The sequence below is a fragment of the Trichinella spiralis genome (assembly GCF_000181795.1).
Source record: "Trichinella spiralis strain ISS 195 chromosome Unknown Scfld6854, whole genome shotgun sequence".
NCBI lineage: Eukaryota > Metazoa > Nematoda > Enoplea > Trichinellida > Trichinellidae > Trichinella > Trichinella spiralis.
The window spans coordinates 1-1,571 of record NW_003533793.1 but is presented as its reverse complement, the minus strand read 5'-3'; the positions used below and the strand labels follow the sequence as shown (position 1 = coordinate 1,571).

The window sequence follows — 1,571 nt, the reverse complement described above, 5'->3', positions numbered from 1 at the left end:
CCAGGGGAGGGGGGGGAGGAAAAAAAATTTTTTCTTTTGGGAATCAGACATGTATCAAACAAAGAGGGGGCAAATTTGTCCCTTTGGTTGTTTCGACACTCCCAGACCCGGGCTGTGGTTGGGGAAGAAAAATTGAAATTGCATTTGCCTTGCCTGAACCAAACTGGTGTGACACAATGTTCGCCCACACAAACACCCCCAGAAACCCGCCACACTAGAACCAGGGGTGAATATACGCAGCGCTTATTTCAAAATTCGGGACCCTGTTCGGTTTCTTTATTTCCATTCCTGTGTCTTAGTCTCAAGGCAAGTTTCGTGGTGGGGATATTGTCTTTTTCTCCCAACTTGTGTCCATAAATCCGGATATGGGTTTTTTCCTTTTTCACTTCATTCGAAATTGAAAATTCCTGGGTTGATTAAATTTCATTCCAATGCCTAAATTAATTACCCTAAACACTAACCAACCAGGCAACAAACAACAACAAACAAACAAAAGTTCCACTTATTTACAATCCCACCCACAACGAACAATGTGGGCGAACTGTACGCCACTACAGTAGGAAAGTATGTTTCAACCTGCCGATCAGTGAGACTGATTGATTATTACGGTATTTATTGGGCGGCGGCAGCCGATTCGTCGGTGTCAGTGAACGGTGTGGCGGTCGTTGCTGCTGCTATTCGCGGAAAGTCGAAAAGCACAGTATTATTGTTATTATTATTATTTGTCGTCGTCGTTGGTTTTCGATTTGGTTTTTATAATTGCAGTTACGACGAATGGACCGACCGGAACGGTGTCGAATTAACACGTCTTGTGAAAGTTTCTTCTCTTTTGACAACACCGCCGCCGGTTGTCGTTTTCTGGCAGACCAAGTTGAAAAGGAGAAGAAGAAGCAGTGGAAATTGGAAGAACAAAAAGACGACGACGACACTGAAACTCTACCCAGAGATGACGACGACCACCAGTACTACTGTTCGGCGTCGTCGGCGTCGCCGCAGTCGGCCGACGGCGGATGTGCAAACTGTCGACTGCTCCGCGACAAGCTCGTCCGTACCAAACGTCTGCTGACGGAAATCGACTCGACCGTGCGTCGTCTGGCCGAACAGCACCGCGTTCGAGCCGACGAACTGACCGACGCCAGACAACGTCTGCGTCTGGAGAACAGCGTCGTCGTCTGTCCGAAGATAAACTCTCACAATATAGCGCCCTGCTGTCTCTGCAGCTTCCAGACTTGCGTGGCCTAATGGCACAACGAGGGACCACTGCTGCTTGTCTGTCATCTTCTCATCAATAAAATGACAATTCGATTTTTCAGATCCAACTGATTTACGACAGACACGTAGCGTGCTTTTAAAATGACCACTTTTTCGACCACGACGCCCACACTCTAAATAACTTTTTTCATAATAAACATCATTTTATTTTTTCATTCTTAAATTTTACCACTTAACAGTATTCTATAATCTAAAAGGACATTTATACACTACTATTCTCAAGTACAATTGTATACCTAAAAAACCGCATTTATCCTAGATGAGTTATTTAAACACTATTTGGCAGCGCAATATATCAA

General features: G+C 44.7%; 1 protein-coding gene across 1 annotated transcript; it reads left to right on the top strand.

The window, feature by feature from the left end:
* The first annotated feature begins 431 nt into the window (after positions 1 to 431).
* Tsp_15776 (conserved hypothetical protein) lies at positions 432 to 1,242 on the top strand. Its single transcript, XM_003365930.1, is given in 3 exon segments — positions 432 to 543; positions 558 to 700; positions 766 to 1,242. The coding sequence occupies 3 exon segments, from the start codon at positions 432 to 434 to the stop codon at positions 1,240 to 1,242; spliced, it is 732 nt and encodes a 243-aa protein (XP_003365978.1).
* The last annotated feature ends 329 nt before the right edge of the window (positions 1,243 to 1,571 follow it).

What these genes read in the sequence shown, in the direction of transcription:
- Tsp_15776 (XM_003365930.1), top strand. Translation starts at nt 432, where the DNA reads ATGCCTAAATTAATTACCCTAAACACTAACCAACCAGGCAACAAACAA. An exon ending in GCGGAAAGTCGAAAAGCACA is followed by an intron (nt 701 to 765) that starts GTATTATTGTTA and finishes TTATAATTGCAG; the next exon opens with TTACGACGAATGGACCGACC.